The 18,320-nt window shown below is 41.8% G+C and overlaps 1 protein-coding gene across 8 annotated transcripts in view; it reads left to right on the top strand.

The window, feature by feature from the left end:
- Positions 1–18,320, top strand: part of LOC119654235 — a 277,681-nt gene that overhangs the window by 218,091 nt on the left and 41,270 nt on the right. For all 8 annotated transcript variants that reach the window (XM_038059464.1, XM_038059463.1, XM_038059465.1 and 5 more), the window contains 6 exons: positions 5,079–5,214; positions 5,277–5,480; positions 5,538–5,645; positions 16,338–16,478; positions 16,539–16,691; positions 16,748–16,878. In XM_038059464.1, coding sequence (XP_037915392.1) covers positions 5,079–5,214; positions 5,277–5,480; positions 5,538–5,645; positions 16,338–16,478; positions 16,539–16,691; positions 16,748–16,878 — 873 coding nt within the window. The remainder of the gene's footprint in view (positions 1–5,078; positions 5,215–5,276; positions 5,481–5,537; positions 5,646–16,337; positions 16,479–16,538; positions 16,692–16,747; positions 16,879–18,320) is intronic.

Genomic DNA, 18,320 nt, shown 5'->3' with positions numbered 1-18,320 from the left:
CAATTAGTACGCTTGTGGCAGTTCGGTGCCGACTTCGTCCCTACCCAACTGCTTTATTTCACGCAGAAGTTGACTTGGAAGGAAATCCGAGCCCTTATTAAATATTATGCAAAAAAATATTACCTAGGGTAAAAATTATAGTGGCCTAACAGGAAAATTATACTTTTGAAAAAACTCCAGGCCCGGGGGGAATCCCCACTTTTCCGCCCCCTCTCGTCAGGTATACTATCAGTAAGTGATTTATCTTGGCCGCTTCACTTAGACAGGCATCTAATGTGTTGCTCCTTCAGCCGAGTGTAGGAGCGGCACACATTGCGAGAGAGGCGTCTACGATGGTATGGCCACGTAATTCGCGCTAACAAAAATTTACTTGCCAAGATTGGTGTAACCATCGAAGTCGATAGAAAATGGCCAAAATGCCAGCCGAAACAACGCTGGATAGTAATTTGAAAACCGCGCGACTACAGATCAGGCGTTTGACAGAACAAAATGGCGCAATCGATCAAGACGAGTCAGCGAGCTTCCAAACAGAACAGAGGCTAAAGATGAAGAAATGAGCGATGGCTAGTTAACAGCTGACTGTACCACATGCCGATTAGAAATGCGTGAAACATCACCATACTAGGTTATGTGACGTTACACCACTATTTAAGGAAAATGACATTACAAAATAATATTACAAACCTTCACTACCCTAATCGTACCACCATCAACATCACCTATTACCGTCGGCGGATATTACTAAATATTACTTATTAGTATGGTAATATTTGCGCTGTATATATCACATTCGTAGCGTAGAATGTACACCAAAGCTAAGGAAGTAATTAATGAACTTTCCTTTCACTCAAGGAAAGAGGAACAGAGAAATTCCCATATATGTTACGAGGGCAGGGTGAAAAGTTTTCGGCCTGATACGGAAAAAGAAAGTTTTCGGCCTCATCATGGATGTTAACGTTCGTGTTTCTCTCGCTTTTATTCTTCCGGTTGACTTCTTCCCGCCTAAGCTTCTTAGCGATGGCTGCAATCACCTTTTCGACTTCGATCCATATGCCCTTTGTTTTCACCATATGTTTCGAACTGTCGCTAACGGGCAGGAGATTCTCCGGTGAGATACGCTCGATGGTAAAGTGGCAAGGCTAGGGTAGCCGCGAGAATCTCAATCGCGACCATTCCTGCTATCGGGCAAGCTGCTTCATTGGATATTGTTCTGTAAGCGCAGCATGTTCGGGGTACACTTATGCGATACGCAACTCCAATCTTTCTCTTATTTGCTATATTTTTCAGTGCATCTGCCCATACTGAGGCTGCATGCAGTAGGATCGAATTGACTACCTTCGAAATAAGGAGTGGACGACTCGGCCTTGGGCCACCTATATTTGGTAGCATTCTCGCAACCAGCGCTCCGATGTTATATACCTTGGTTGCTGCACCCTTCACATGTAATCTGAAGTTTGTCTGTCTGTCAGTCACCTTTTATCTCAGAAAGAGTTACTCCGTGCATCCCATTACATGCAGAGAGTAACATAGTTACAAGTTGAGTTTAACGGGGGTGGCCATATATCCAAAAGGGGGTTGTTAAATGTTTTTCAACAAGTATAGTCATGAAAGATCTCTCTAAAGGGAAAAGAAAGGGATCAGCTACTTCAACGATCCGTTCTCAGAAACTACCCACCCAAATATCTGAAAATAATTATGATGCTCATGGTACTTAGGCCTCAAAATACTCCTCATACCGATACCTGTTTAAATAACGTTAATAACAATGTATTACCATATTACCATTGGAAATTGACTAGGAACCCCCCTTAAGTTTAGTATCGACAACCTTGACAATGATATAGGCTATTCTATGGACCATAATACTGGCAAGTTTAGTGTTAACAGAGATCAAAGTTGTCACTTCTGTGCAAATTTCTTGCATACTCTATAGACCATGAATGGTTTGACAAAACAAATGCATAAACATTACGAGCTAAGAGCAAATGGGACAAATTCACATTCATATATGCTTATATAAGCAATACACAAAATCTTTCATACCTGAAGTGTTTAGTTTTTTGAGGTTAGGAAACAAATGATGGTCGCTGGTGACTAAATCTTGTAAATATGTGAAATGGGAGGACAATTCGAACTTGGGCTATTTGATTTAAGTTATTACAACGATCGATGGATGGGCGGGTGCGTTGTCATGGAGTAACCAAAGTTCATTTTTCGCCAGATATGGTCGTTTCATGCACTGTTATTTATACTTCATCTTTGCGGAGTATTTACCAGTGAGGGTTTATCTCTTTCTGTTCTGTGTGTAATGATGCCCCCAAGTTTTATCTACAGTTGTAAATCTATGCAAAAATTCGCCGAGATTTCGGTTAGCGATCGAAAGAGATTTCCGGTTCAACTTCTGACCGAGCGTTAATGAACGGACCTACCGGACCTAGCGAAAATGTTCATGGAAAATATTGCGCGCATATTCAATACACTTCAGTTACTACCGATCTGGAGCCCTCTATCACGATTTTATGATTTTTTTAAGGGTTTGTGTGAAACAAAACCTTATTAGAATCGAGTCGAAGTCTGTCTGTCCGTCTGTCTGTCTGTCTTTTTTTTATGGATGGAGGTGGAAATCTTACAAAGACTCTACCGCGCCAGGTTACAACAGCGTGTGGGATTCCCACGCCCACCCCCACTTTCTACGTTTGCCTTCCCCGTGGGACCGCCGCAAAGCATTACTTCGCGAGGTAGACTGCGCTTTAAGCGACCAAGCCTTCCGTTCTTCGCGTCCTCCTTGCGCGCTCCGCTCTTCCAAGTTCCTGCTGTATTCTTTTGATTGCAGAGTTCACCGCACACCAATTTCCCTCCGACTTCAACATTTCCCCGACGATGTTCTGCGGGCTTAGGTTGGTTTTCAGGGAGTCTTCCAGACTCCTCCTTTCTGAGAAAAATCGTGAACAATGGAACATAATATGCTCCGGGTCCTCAGGCCCAGGCCACGCTTTTATGGCACTAATGGTTTCGTCAGCGTACACTTCAACGTCTTCAGGTTGTTTCGCGACGACAGCCACAGCTAGATCATCCGATTATCGTTGCCTCCTTTGGCACGGGAAGGAGAAGGACCCCATTGTACATGACGTTCCACAGGAGAGGACACAACACTGGGCCCTGTGGTGCTCCTGCGGTGACGGTGTACTGCTTGGATCCCTCATCCGTGTCGTATTAAAGTGTCCTCTCCGAAAGGTAACTGTTGAGGAGCTTAGTCAAATAACTAGGGACACCCGTTTTATCCAGTGAGCTTTTTATCCACTCCCAGCTTGTGGAATTGAACGCATTTTTGATGTCCAACGTCACCACGGCACAGCATTTTTCAGACGACATCGCGTCCCGAGCCAGCTTCAAAACAACGTCTACGGCGCCGATCGTTGAGTGGGCTTAACGAAATCCAAATTGTCGCTCCGATAGTCTATCCTTATATTCCATGATAGGGAGCAGTCTGTTGTAGATGACCCTTTCGAGCATCTTTCCTGCCGTGTCGATAAGGCAAATCGGTCGGTATGATGATGGGTGTCCTGGGTGCTTATTCGGCTTCGGGAGCAAAACTAGTTTTTGCCTCTTGATCTGTTGTTCCCTTTACATGCAGCAAGTGGCGCCATTTTGTGTTAAGTTTAAGGGGGACTCCCCATACATGTGAATGGAGAGTGCAACATTTTTTTCATAAAATGTGGCCATGTGGGGTATCAAATTAAAGGGCTCAATTAATTCTTTTCGAAACTGGTTTCATATTTGATATTGGATGAAACATAGGGAAGTGAGGGTTCAAAATATGACCCCCAAAAAGTGTAACAGGTCTCGTTCTCAGAACCTATCCAACTGAAAATCTGAAAAAAATCACAACGGTGCATCTCTACGAAACCTAGCCCTCCAAATACATCCGGTTCCGATATCTTAGTAACGTTAGTGACATTTCAGGACATACGTTTATTGTGTGATAAATTAATTAATTAATATAAGTAAGCGTTTTTCTCACTTAGCGCTGTAAAACAATCATGTATAAATACTATATATATACTACTAATACTATATTTATTTTACATTCGAGCAATGGTTTCGAATATGTTTAGATAATGCATTTCACTATTGCTTCCCACGAATAAAAAGGTGCTCCTCAGATACAAATTTGGATTGCACACTCCAAGATACTAATGTACTATATTCAAATGTATATAATTGCATGCAGTAATTCACTTATTGCGGAACCTCCCCAGGATGGATTTAAGCTACCGTTTTAGGTGTCCAAAATTACTTCTGACAATGGCAAACTCTACTTTAAAGACTACGAAATTGCCAAGGACTAGACAATTGAGTTTATGGGACTCAAGTGTAACTTGTTGCATTCACCAAACAGAACGATAGGACTTGTTAAAAGGGTTCTTCTAGGACATATTATACTCGTAACACACAATATATGCGTATTCCTGCCGGGGATTTCAGGGCGACTGTGAAGTGGTCCTCTCGTTCCAAGCATCACCGGCTTAAATACGAAAATGATCCATTTCTATTGTGACTTGCTCCTGTTCACTAGTTTGCAACTGTTACACTAGAGCATTTTAATTTCGTTCAGTACAATAGAAAGCGTAGAGAGTAGTTGTTGGACTTTGCACTGTAGTAGCGTAGCGTAGATTGGTGTGATATTTGGCAACCGTAGTGGAAAATGTATCTACAAATGGATGTGTACTCGTATACATATTGGTAGTGCGGTAGAGCTGTAACATTATAATCACAATTTCATTTCGTAGTCATCACTTTTATTGATTTCCGTTGAAAAAGTTAAAATTCTTTTGAAAATAAATGAAGCAAGCATGGTTGTTCTTCTGCTGGTTTAAATCAAATTTTAGCGAAAAATAAGATACTTTTCGAAAACATACGAGTACAATCCAAATTTACCGCCACAATCATATTTATCTAAAATATGCTTGCTTCGTTTGAAATATTTCTCATTTTTTAGGGATTCCAGTTTGATTGATGTTTTCTTTTACATAAAAATCTTGTTGGTACAGATATAATACATTTTTTTCAATCTACAGGACGAAATCGAATCAGCGATGGATGAAGCTCCGAACTACCGTGCAGATATCATCGGCTATTCAAAAGAAACCGCCTCTGAAGCGAGAGGATTCGTTTCTGAAGCGGTTCTCTACTCGACAGATACCTGAAACGCAAGTAAGTTCCTTTTCTGGTAGCTCATCTTATCCAATTGGCAATAATCTTCTTGGTCCTGTTAGGAAACAATCGAAGATACGGGAAGTGAGAGTGCTGGCGGAGAACACGACAATAGTGGAAAAAGGCGAAATCGATACCTTCGAAAACGTAGAACTGTTGTTAATCCAGACGAGAATTTTTATTTTTATTGGTTAATGGCGTTAACTATATGTGTTCTGTATAATCTGTGGACTTTGATTGTCCGGCAAAGCTTTCCTGAGTTACGGGTAAGGATTAGAACTGAGTTAGGTTGATTAGCTGTTAACTGTTGATTGTTTTTGTAGGAACTCGTACCAAATCTGTGGTTTTCTTGTGATGGCATTAGTGATATCGTTTTTCTTCTTGACATTGTGATTCAGCTTCGAACCGGCTACTTGGAACAAGGTTTAATGGTAATATACAATAAAAACTATTTAATTACATGGATTATCTTAGTAGCACGTCCACGTGTCACAAATATTTTGTGTGTAACCCACGATAGGGTTCAGTTTCTAGATACCGAAGTACCTAATATAAAAATCACAGAAAAAATCTTAAAGTCGCATTTCAAAGTAAAGTAAGCTTAAAACTTTGATTAATGATCTCCATTAAAATCTTTAAGTATTGATATATCCATCACGATAATTCCAAAAAAATCTCGTCTCGTCTCCTATAGATTCGTTTCGTTAGATTGTCTAATTTAATTAAAGCCGTAACGAATGACTTTTCATAACTTTCATTCATTCCACACGCAAAAGAATTCAATTCAATGCTTGAAGCAGACATAATTTCAATTAATTTACAAGGAGATTCCCAGAAGAGGGTTAGAGGGGGAAATTAAGGACCTTCTGTTTGTCTTTCAAATTTCTCTATCTAAGCCCATTGTCAAAATGAAGCAAATGTTACATTACTTTCTGTTAGAAAAGTAAACAAACATTTTTCTAATTAATGAAATTTTCGATGACTTTGCCTAATATTCCCATGGACTAAACTGAAATATTCATGGTACGGAAAAATAATCCGTAAAAATGTTCTCATCATAAATTTATTAAACAAATAGAATTTAGCAAAATAACAATTGAATAATTACCTAATAATGTATACTTTTTATGAGCGAAGGTGGAAATTTTAAGAAAACATTACTGCGCCAGGTTGCAGCGCGGTATGGGATTCTCAACCACTAAAACCACCCCACCCCACTTCTCTGCCCAAATCCCTGCGAGACCACCATGAAATATTACTTCGCGGGGAAGGGTCTGATCTGCGATGCCTTCCGGGATCGAGCCAGTTTCTCAAGCTTTTCTTGTCTTCTTCTTTTTCTTCAGCCTTTGTCCCGTTCACAAGCGGGGTCGGCTCGTCGTGATCGGTTTCGTCATTTGGCTCTATCGATTGCCTGATCTGGGTGCAACCCCGAGGCTTTTAAATCCCCATTCAGCGTATTAAGCCACCGTTGTTTCAGCCTGCCTTTTGGTCGTTTACTATCGACTTCGATATTCAGACCAATTTTGGCAAGTTAATTCCCGTTAGCACGAATTGCGTGAGCATTCATGCTTGTGGATGCAAGATCTACCTAAATCTCTACCCAACTAAGGAGTACGGCACCCATGTTGAAACGCAACACCACGCCGAGGCCCGAAGGTCTCTTCTCGCTTGAGCATAACCAACAAATCCCACGAAGCTCCCACTAGGGGGCCAACCGCAAATAACCGAGCTGTACTCACATACAATGGGAATTCCCCCGAAGTATGTGAGTCCAGGGGCTATCTCGGTTCCCATGGTACCAGTATACCCTTGGTGAGGTTTCGTGACCAATTTGCCACTTCAGATGAATGCAGACTCGAGTCTGATCGCTCTGATTAGGCCGTTGGAGCACTCGCCGACTGCATCACGGCCGGCAAGCCAAAGTAAGTACCGCGTCTCCCGGTGCCACCACTCTGGAGGTTCTCCTCGGCGACTTAGTTTTGGTTTGGCCGACAGGGTTGCCGCCCGGTCTTCCTCACCGTCACCTCTGAGTACCTCATTTCGGATGTGATCAAAACGTGCCATGCCACTAGTCCAACGAAACATCTTCGTCTCCATTAGTGCAAGACGCCGTTCATTGCCTTTTATAGTCGGCCAACACTCAGAACCGCAGAGAGCGACAGGACGGACGACATTGCGGCAAATTTTAGAATTGAGATGTTCGTTGATCACAAAGACCAATTGTGAAACGCCGCTTCATCCAGGTTCCGTTAATGCGTGAAGCAATTTCATAACGCAGTTCTCCATTGGCTGATAGCGTTGACCCGAGGTATTTAAATCGCTCAGTTCTGGGCAGATCAATGCCGCTGACAGTGATTGTGCCTGTTTCATGGGGATTGGTCGTCAAAAATTCAGTTTTGTTTAGATTCAATCTGAGACCGTGTTGCATGAGGCGATCATTCCATTTTTGGTTAAGTTGCGCGTGATCATTTTTGCTATCAGATGCTAGGAAAACATCATTTGCATAAAGTAGGGCGCTGGACGTTGGATATCCCGTGTGATGAGGTCCATAACAAGAATAAAGGGAGTGGTGAGAGGTCGCTTCCTTGATGAACACCAACAAACACACGAAACGGTTTTGATACACCTACCACACTTCGAACTTTACTTTTCGGATCGTGGTAGAGCAATTGAACCCAGCGCACGAGTTCTTCTGGTACTAAGTGTTGTCGTAAAGCATACCAGATTAGTTCGTGTGGCACACGGTCAAACGCTTTCTCTAGATGCAGAAATACAACATGAAGAGGGCGACGCTTCTCACAGTGTTTCTCTATAAGTGACCGCGCAGCGTGTATTGCGTCAGTAGTTCCGCAGCTTTTGACAAATCCGATTTTATCCACACATCCTAATCTGATTTGGTGAGACCAAATCGTCATCATGTAATGCGCGACGGGCCAGTGCGTTCTTCATGCTGTTTTATCGGTGGCTTAATTCGCAGGACGAAGGAAGATGAGACAATCGTTTGATGACCCTTGTATTCATAAGTACAAGGTCATGGGTGTCCGCAAAATTTATTATACGCTCGCCACCCTCATCGCGCGCTCCGTACCCCTTTCCCCCATGGCATCTGTTACCGTCTGCCTTTTCACCCACATGGCCATTAAGGTCGCCAGCGATGATAATATAGTCGTCAGCAGGCACGTAACAAGTTTGTTAATCAAGAAGTTGCCAGAAGGTATCTTTCTCGGTATCAAGTCAACCTGTTTGTGGTGCCTACGCGGTGAAGAAGTGAATAGTGCGATCAGCTGATATAATGGTGAGCTTTATCAGCCAATTATCGAATCGTTCGATTTCTTTAATGGCATCACGGAAACCCTCGGAGATGGCAATACCAACACCTTATTGAGTGTGTGGGCTACCAAAATAGAGAAGTTTATAATCATTTTTACCGCGTTCGCGTTCAATGTCGCAGTTTTTGGCACCAGACCATCGGGTTTCTTGCAAGGCGCAGATATCAATGTGCCTTTTCCGAAGAGCTTTTGCGAGTTCCCTGATCTCAGCATTTTATTTTTGTTTTACTGCAGATAGTACAGAGTACGTTGCCTCAAACCCTCCTCCTTTACCTTGGCTTGGGTCCAGCATACTATGTTAATAGCATGACGGAGTTTCAAGCTTTTCTTGTATTGAGGCTATTATTGCGTTTGCTGCGCTCCAACTTTCTTCCTACCTCAGCATCTCCTTAACGAGATTATGGGATCCGATAACTACATTGACGATGCCGTTTGGCCTCCCCCTTCATCCATGAATACCGGACAATGCAGAACATATCATGTTCCGAGTCCCCAAGTGCACCGTTGCCGCTGTCTCACAGCTCCTTCCTAGTAGCTTTTCGAAAGTTCACCGTCACCTCGGAAAAAATCGCCCGCCTTCTCTGGTAGGAGAATTGCCTCACCCGATGCTGTCCTTTACGCACTACTTACCCTCAGCATTATAGGCCGGTTAACCGAACTCAATCTCTGGTTTACAGCGGTGCCCGATGTTCTCACCCACATAGCAGCCACAAAGAGTAGGATCAATTTGACCACTCCTGCAATGAAAAGCCGAGGACTATATTTCGGCACTCCGATATTGGGAATCCTCCTAGAGATGAACTAGCCTTTGCTGGCTTCTCTCTTGCGTAGTCAAATACCCTTGATGCTCAGCTTGACATCCATCATTACCCCCACTATCTAGTAACCAATTTGAAAACGAATTCCTGATTTTCTTGCGATCGGTATCTGTCTTTTCATCCACAGGTCCAGTTTGACCATTCATAACCATGATTTGATGACATAAATGGTTTCACTTGCATAAATTGCCATGTCCTTACAACCAAGTCAATCAGCATTGCTTTCTCTAGCATACACACATCAAGCACTCCATCAATTGTGTTCTACAGCAATTGAACCTTCCATCCAAAATCATGACCATATAGCATTTACCCGTACAAATGTTCTCGAGCCAAAGCTGCCACCTACTCCTTTCGACGAACGTAAGCACCCTATTATATTTCACTCTTTCCAGCATAGTCCCATAGTCGCTAAAAGATAGGTAGAACGATGTGAAGAGGATACGCCCATTGGTTTTGGGGCTTCAGTAACAGAATAAACTTTCGCTTCTTTCTTTCAACGGGAAATACTCCTTCTATCAAGCTCAGTCCTGTGAGTGGAGGCTTAAGAGAAGCGTTGATCATCTTTGTATTCGTAAATACGAATACGAATAAAGTCGTGCGCTAATTTTCCATGAATACGAATACGAATGTAATCGTAGAGTTTGTCATAAAACGTAACTAAAAGGGATAGAAATTTGTGGGATAGCGCAACACGCTAACTACAGAAACGGTGGCTTCTGGTTTCTGACGAGATTCTGACTGCAAGATTCCGGCATGAACGAAGTCTTCCGATATATGGAAAAGGATTTTTTATGAGCAATTACACACTGTTCAGGAGAGGCTTCCTAAAAATAGCATTGTGGTCGTAATGGGTGTGTGGTTGCATGAGCCGTAGCCTACACAATGACGAAATCTATGAGCGATACCATGACCGTCCGGTTGTGGATAAAATCCGGCTCAATAGGTTACGGTGGGCGGGTCACTTAATCCGTATGGATGAGGATGATCCCACCCGGAAAGTCTATAAGGGCAATATCTATGGTAGAAAAAGAAGACGAGGCAGACCCTGCCTAAGATGGAGCGATGGCGTGGGTCAGGACGCCAGACAGCTTTTAGGGATATCGAGTTGGTGGACCTCGGCACAAAACCGGGATGTCTGGAGTTCCTTATTAAGGCAGGCCTAGACCGGATACCGGTTGTTGCGCCGTTGATGATGATGATGATGGTTGCATGAGGTGGGGGAGAGCCAAAGCCTCTGAGCACTGAGCCCCTGTTGCTCCATTGTACTCGTGATGGGTGATCTGAATGTCAAGATGACAACTAACTAGAACATATGATGGGGATATATGGTCTTGGTGACCATAAGGATAATGGTGAAAGGATTTATGTAGCTTCCAGTGCCATTGGGGAAACATTGTTCGAGCACACACCTTGCCATAAAATCAGTAGGGTAGATTTAGAAGTTGCCTTAAGAATGTGCGTAACAAAAGAGGCACTAGCATCGTTCTTTTACGTGTTGCGTCCGCCACTTCTCGCAGGGTTGGATAGCTGCAACTTCCAAGTTCAGCATCGACCGCCTGTATGACACAGCTGTCGCTCTACAGTAGGAGAGCTGCCTTGCTAATCGGACGGCAGATTACTCGCTTGAGAATATCAATGTACATTGGGTCGCCATGCAAAATGCTCTTTTCTAAGATGCTCCGCAGCTTGTTGTCCACTTTCCGAAGGGCTGTTACAAGATCTGGCTGACTGCGGAATCGTGGAAGTGGATCGATGAAGAGATGGAATTGAAAAAAAGTTGAAACAGCATTACGAAAAAACTTCATGGGAAGGGCATTAACGGTTGAATCCTCATCCACGATGACGAGCAACTGAAAAGGTGGAAGGAACACTTCACTCTTATGGAGAAGGAAGGAAGAACACAGAAAGTTTGCCCGATAGAGAGCAGGTTGATTGACGTTCAGAATTTAAACCTTCGCTTCATCTGTTTTTCATTGTTATCGATAAAGCTTTCGACGGCGTGAACAGGGAGTGTATCTGGCGTCCTCTATGCAGAAGGGGCATTCCGCAGAAACTAATAGCTATTATTAGAGCAACATATGATAGCGTTACGTGCTACATCGAGATACAATCTCAGAGAGTTGCATCTTGTCCGGAGGACGAGTTCGATAGACTATGATATTGTTTTACTCAAACTCCTCGACTACTCAGATGACATATGTTTATCCTCCCACCTGGTCCTGGACCTTGCCCAAATGACTCTGGATTGGGAAAGTGTAGAGAGGACTGAGGATAAATACCAACAAAACCAATGTTCTCAGTCTGACGGGTCATCACACTCTCCTTATCTGGATCAATGGGCAAAGTATCGAAGTTATCGATTAGTTTACATACCTAGGGAATGCAGCTTCTGCCGACAGCGCTAGATCCGCTTTTAATATCTTACATAAAATCTACGCCATGCAATGGAACCCACTCTTCCGAAATGACCGACGAGTAGGTCGCCCCAAGGGCACTTGGCGTAGAACAGTAGAGGAGTTCGAGCGTCTTGTGTGTGCTGGGGAAAGTTGAAGCGCATTTCAGCCAACCGGGAATGATAGTGTGTAGATGAGGTTGACAAGGGGTCACTAGGAGCCGCATATATACATACATAGTCAAAAACGTCCAAGAAGCCTCTTCCCGCTCAACCGGACCGAGGGGCAACCAACCGAAGGATGGGCTGAAGGCCCCCGTCTCTGCTTGCTATCTTCCTCATATCGTTCGCCAAGGGGACGTTCTAGGTATTTTCTTGGTGTTTTTCAACAGACTACATCGGTTACAAAGCACGCTCGTTCTTGTTTGAAGAACACTGACTAACGCTGTGGTCGGTGGCAATAGTGTGATCCCACAGTAGTTTGACCCGATCATTTTCCAAGATTCTCTGTGGACTTTAGTTTGCCACCAAATTATACTTCAATACAAGGTTTTGATGGATGCTGCTGAACATACTGCACGCAGATGTTATATACTGGATGGTCTTCTCTTCACAGTGGCATAACCTACAACTGGAGTTGATAGTAGAGGAGTCATGTCCTTCATAATTTATAATTTTTTTTGTTGGGATCGAAGCATCCTGAATTGACATTCGATGTCAAATGTCAAATTCTTTATATGATGTCCATGAATGGATTTCGCTTTCCACATGTTGATCTTCTGTTGGATTGCAGTCACATTCGGTCTGAGGTCTCATTCTCTGTTTTTCCAAGTTCAAAGGAGATAATTTATTATCTGCCATGACGGTAGTCTGATATAATTAGCTAGAGGAGTGATTCTCAAAGAAAAAATCACGATCTTGTAAATTAAAAGTGACTAATTTAGGAACAAAAAAACTCAGACCTACAATAGAAAACAACAAGCTTAGTCAAAAGAAGATGGAAAGCAAATGTATACCAGACAACCCTCTATATTGTTTCTGCTATATAGCCCCGTTTAGGTTTTTCAATATATGTATTTTTAACCAAAGAGTTCTATTGGTTAAAAACGCACGTATCTCGAAATTTAATCAATACAAATAATTTTTACCCACAGCCAGAATAACTTGAAAATTGAAGTTTAATAAATTAAATAAATAAATATAATATTATGAAGGAATTCTGAAGTAATTGGAAATGAACCTAAGAAAAAAACTAAAAAAAAATAAATCCAATACAGCTTGTATAGTAGTTTGTCTCCCTCATCCAGTTGCGGTCGAAAAACTTTAATTAAATAGCATCATTCACCGCAGCAATCATCAATTGTCTACTTCCATTACCATCATGGTTGATGCTGCTATCGTCCCTCAGCCGTCTTGTCCTTCGACCTAATTTGACCCTCGCAAGCACAAAGTGAAGGCCACCTAGTCAACCCATCCCGTCTGGTTAGTTCACTGGGATGTCCAGCCTATCTTCCTTCAATGCGGAAGTTCCTCTATCGAAGTCCTCTGGAACACATTTCATAGTTAATCGATGGGAACGCTACTTTGAAAATCACTCAGTTTCCTTTTATTGAAAGTGAAAAAAATTGCAGATAACAGTAAACTTTTTCATGCGCCAGAGATTTGTTACTAAAAAGGATCCTTTCATTGCACGCTTTTACTCACCCGTGATACCGCAAACCACGTAACAAAACAATTAGCGAATTCCCTTTTTCTATATGTCCCAAATCTTTCCCAGTCGGTCTCAACGACACACGGGACATATTGTGGTCAATTGCACAACCTCAATCGCCAATAAAGTCAGCCAGATTCTGCTACTAATTTGGGATACATCAAGAAAATAAAAATTTGGGTTTCGTAGATAGAATTGAGTGCGCTAATGTAAACAAAGTCTTGTGACTAAATGGGAAAAAATGCTAATTTTAGTCTTTGGTGACAATTAGGGAGAGGGGAGGGACAATAACTTCAATTTGAAAAATTAATTTTTACATGGACTGAAACAAAAAGAGAATAATTTCAATTTGAAATTTGCATGCGAATTGGATGGGACAGGAAGTGAAAGTATGAATGTAGCAAAAGGAATGTAGAAAATGTAATGCTGGGAGAGGAAAAGATGCTGATGAGGAATATTAAAGTGAATTAGTGCGGGACAAAGGACTAGGCAATCGTGCGTGCAGGCGCTTTTGCATGACTGAGAGAGAAATGGAAACCACCAAAATGCTTTTGATTTCGTTCCAAACTATCCTGCTCTTTTCTAAAAGCGTAGTACTCTGTGGTTGATGAGATGAGGGGATACTTTCGCATTGTCATTCGCCCCTTGGTGGGGCATACGACGTCATCTACACCTATGCACTTCAACTCCTTCCAGGACTTGGCATGACGCCTGAACTCCTCTTGTACCGCTCTGCGTGCGCTAAGTGCTCTTGGGGCGATCCACTCGCCGGCCATCTTTGGAGAGTGACTCCCTCTACATGGCGTAGCCAGCAATGGAATGATCGCTACTCTTTAGTGTGTAACCTGTTACCACTTCCGCCTTCTGATCAACTCGTCCAATATCAGATCAGTGCACCCCGATGACACTTCGCAGACAAGTGTTGACGGAGGCTTGGAGCTTTTGAATAATAACGGGGGTCATTTTCCATTTGCTACCTCTATATAGCAACACAGAAAGAACACTGGCACAAAATTGTCTAAGATATTGGTGTGGAGATAAGTGCATTTCCAGATAAAGCAGCGAAGCCCGATCTAGCGCTGTTAATGCGGCGAGCGACATTCGGTTCGGTGCCACTATCAACAGAAACGACGTTTTCAAGATATCAACGCTATCAGCGAACAGGCACAATCAATGTCAGTGGATGAACTGAGCGATTTAAATACCTCGGGTCAACGCTATCAGCCAATGGAGAACTGCGTTATGAAATTGTTTCATGCATTAATCATGGATGAAGTGGCATTCCACAACTGGTGTTCTTTGTGATCTGATAGGTCGATCATAAAGAACAGAAGAATGTCTCGAATCTAAAATTTACCTCAATATCATCCGTCCTGTTGCCCTCTATGGTTCTGAGTGTTGGCGACTATAAAAGACAATGAAAGGCGTCTTGCAGTAATGGAGACAAAGATGTTGCGTTGGATTAGTGGCGTAAAACGTTTTGATCACATCCGAAATGAGGATATCCGCGATCGTTATGGGTTTTCAATGATCGTGAATTCACTTGCCAAGATTGGTCTGAACATCGAAGTCGATAGTAAACAACCAAAAGGCTGGCCGAAACAATGGTAGCTTGATACCTTGTATGGGGATTTAAAAGCCTCGAGATTGCATCCAGATCAGGCATTTGATAGAGCCAAATGACGATACCGATCACGACCAGCCGACCCCGTTTGTGAACGGGACAAAGGTTGAAAAAAAAGAAGAGTGACAGCTCAAAATTTTCTCTTTCGTATAAATTTACTGCAGCCAAAAACACTGAATATCAGTATGACATCAAAGTGAATAGTCTGGCATGCTAAATGCATGTATATTACGTGCTGCCTGCAAATGGGACAGTTCTGAACTCAAATATACTTACACAAGAAATACACAAAACCTTTCATCACTGAAGCGTCAGGGTTTATTTGATTCCCACGGGTATAGGTGCCAAGAGATCGAACGTGTCACAATTCCCAATCGCACAGCAGAGCCAAAATTACTCATTGAGATGCCCCGGTGCCAACAGAGGTCCATTCGAATTTTACAACTGACAATTGTCCAAGGTAGATGGTTCGCAAAGAGAGGTTTTTAGGATTGACAGCTTATACCCGGACATTCTGCTAAAATAAGGTCATCTCGTACAGGATTTGACTCATCGCCACGTACTAACGGTCCTAATGAACGCGAGGCTAAGCCGTACACCTTCGTTTCAGTAGACCCTGCACTTATACTGGTTGACCCCTTTTTTTCCTCTTTTGCCTTCCTTAATCTTAGCTATTCTCCACCGACATAAAGTTTGTCACATTTGAACTCTTTATCTTTTATTTCAATTGTCGTATTTACTAAAATCCCTTCATGTCAATAAAAATTCGAAAGCAGGTATCATTTTATAATGGAATTTTTCAATTCATTGCATGTCATTAATAGCTGAATAGTTCCACATAGCCATAAGTGTCAATCTTACCTACCCAGACGCATTTCTTTCCTTTTTCTTATGAATATTTGTATGTGAAGTATAGGAAGTAAGGAAATCGTAGATATTAAAGACAAATCGAAACAATGTTGTAGTTTCCATTGGGGATACGCCTGTCTGTACCATCTTGGTCTTGTTTACTTTGGGGGATCCCTTGACAATACCCTTCTCTAATTTTTTGGATTGAGTTTCATGGCTTTGATCAAGGTACAATCTAGAGAATTGTGCCATCAAAAGAATTCTTTCCTGCTATATTTATCCTCAAATTTGTGATGAAAATTTGGTGCCATTTAACGTACCTTCGTTGCTGTCATTCCATAATTCTTTCAGATACCTTACAATTGATTATTTGACTACATACAATATCTTTTCATAGGTTTATGACGATAAAAAATTGGCGTTCCATTATATTCGTTCAAAATCGTTTCTATTGGATTTGGCATCGTTATTGCCATTGGATCTCTTGCAATTGAAACTCGGACAGCAGCCTTTATTACGATTTCCACGTTTTTTTAAAGTAAGCACTCAAAATATAGAAAATATGATTGGAATTAAAAGATTCTTTCGTACTTTTCAGGTTTATCGGATTATAAAATTTTACTACATCGTTGAGAGTCGAACTGTTTGGCCAAATTTATGGCGCGTTGTTAATTTAATTCATATATTGTTGATTTTAGCTCATTGGTTTGGATGTTTTTATTTTTTATTATCGGAAGTGGAGGGTTTCCAGGTGTTTAGAGTGTCATCTAAAATAATACTTTGCCAATGACAAGATTTCTTTTCTAGGGAGATTGGGTTTATCCATATCGTCCGGGAGATTATGCCACATTAAGTCGGAAATATTTAGGAAGTTTATATTGGTCAACGTTAACACTTACGACAATTGGTGATTTACCGACCCCAGAAACAAATGCAGAGTAAGTACCAAATTCTTATTTTATTTTTATCTATATTAGTCATTGGTTATGCTTTTGTCCTTGAAGTGAGTAAACGTTTAGTTCATATTGATGTTGAAACAGTCTTTTTTATGTGTAACCATTCAATGTTTGTCCAGTTAATTTGGTATGAGCAGCTTCTCCTTCTAATGGAAAATATAAATTGGGATTCAGTATTTCATTATATTGAAAGAAATTATTGTAGGAACAAAAAAAAATAGAGTTATATCAAAGATTGGCCTTAACCCTAGCTCAAATTTGATTTTTGATATATGCTTTTTTCCAGAAACGCATATTAGAGCAATGTGTCACCATTTACCTTATCAGTGAAATCTTTCACTACTACAACAGTAGTTCCTTATTAAAGCAGGCCTAGACCGGATACCGGTTGTTGCGCCGTTGATGATGATGACTAGAACAGTATTATTTTATGAAAACCTCTTTTAAACTGGATTGAATTCCCTATAGAAAACCTCTTTTTTCTTCGCGCAGTAAGCCCTGATGGCTCAATAGTAATAATAATCGTTGGCACAACAATCCATATTGGATCAGGGCCTTGAAGTGTGTTAGAGCACTTCATTCAAGACCGTAACGGTACACTACAGTACACTATAGGAGGCAATGTGGTCAGCATTGTGCTCGCCCGAGATTATTACCCTGATTTGACTCAGGTACTCATTCACAGCTGAGTCGACTGGTATCCGACGTCAAATCAGGATTCAAATCTCACTGTCACCAGCGACCTTCCGCGTCCTTCCGCTCAATACCTTCTTTATTTAAGACACGTTTCTTTAGTAATTTTCTTGTTAAAAAGAAACTATGAAGCAGGAAAATAGTGACTAAAGAACAGAAAGAAGGGAGGCTTTCATCCGCTATGTCACTCAAAATCTAGCATGAGAATAGATGATATATAAACACAAACTCGATAGGAGTGTGAATAATATTTAGGACGAAAACCACCTGACCCAGACCTAAGGGGACGGTACCAAAATTAATTCCATTTTGAAATTGAAGGAATCCTGACTTTGCACCACATTAAGGTAAAGTGATGGCGAACCGAACTAAGTGCACCTTTTTGGTCTACGAACTATTCGTTTTGACCAAATCATTCATTCTATTCTTAATGAGAGGCCTAACCACTGTCACTTACGTCTGTCGCCTTCGATCACCACGTCCACGCGTATCTGCCCCATAAATCAAAGAAGTCATAGTCCATCGTAGCCCTTCACATTCTCTTCTCAAATTACCAAGGAGAACGTCGCCGATAACAATAAGAAATAACATTAATGACAAGATGCAACCCGCGCCGGCTTCGACTTTGTACTTCAAAATTCTCTGAGATTTTACTTTCACGCAGTGCGGGACATTTTGCTTTATCATATGTCCCTCTGATAAAACGGTTAGTTTGCCCGGAATGTCTTCCT

The sequence above is a fragment of the Hermetia illucens genome, chromosome 4, assembly GCF_905115235.1.
Source record: "Hermetia illucens chromosome 4, iHerIll2.2.curated.20191125, whole genome shotgun sequence".
Taxonomy (NCBI): Eukaryota; Metazoa; Arthropoda; class Insecta; order Diptera; family Stratiomyidae; genus Hermetia; species Hermetia illucens.
Note: the sequence above shows the minus strand (reverse complement) of the source record. Positions and strands in the feature narration are given on the sequence as shown.